General features: G+C 72.1%; 1 protein-coding gene across 1 annotated transcript in view; it reads left to right on the plus strand.

Annotated features, from left to right (window-relative positions):
- Positions 1-3: 3 nt before the first annotated feature.
- PLD6 (phospholipase D family, member 6) overlaps positions 4-204 on the plus strand; it is a gene marked incomplete at its 5' end in the record, with an annotated part of 829 nt that continues 628 nt past the window's right edge. The window contains one exon of the mRNA XM_010192054.1: positions 4-200. Coding sequence (XP_010190356.1) covers positions 4-200 — 197 coding nt within the window. The remainder of the gene's footprint in view (positions 201-204) is intronic.

Consider the following 204-nt stretch of genomic DNA (forward strand, 5'->3'; position numbering starts at 1 on the left):
CCCCGCCGGGACTGCTCCCTCAGCCGCCTCCTGCGCCGCCTGCTCTCCGCCCGCCGCTCCCTCGAAATCTGCCTCTTCGCCTTTTCCAGCCCGCAGCTGAGCCACGCCGTCCAGCTCCTCCACCGCCGCGGTGTCCGCGGCCGCATCGTCACGGACGCGCAGTACATGGGACTCCAGGGTTCCCAGATCGGCCACCTCCGGCAG

This window comes from Mesitornis unicolor, unplaced genomic scaffold (assembly GCF_000695765.1).
Source record: "Mesitornis unicolor isolate BGI_N332 unplaced genomic scaffold, ASM69576v1 scaffold29929, whole genome shotgun sequence".
In the NCBI taxonomy this organism is placed as follows: domain Eukaryota; kingdom Metazoa; phylum Chordata; class Aves; order Mesitornithiformes; family Mesitornithidae; genus Mesitornis; species Mesitornis unicolor.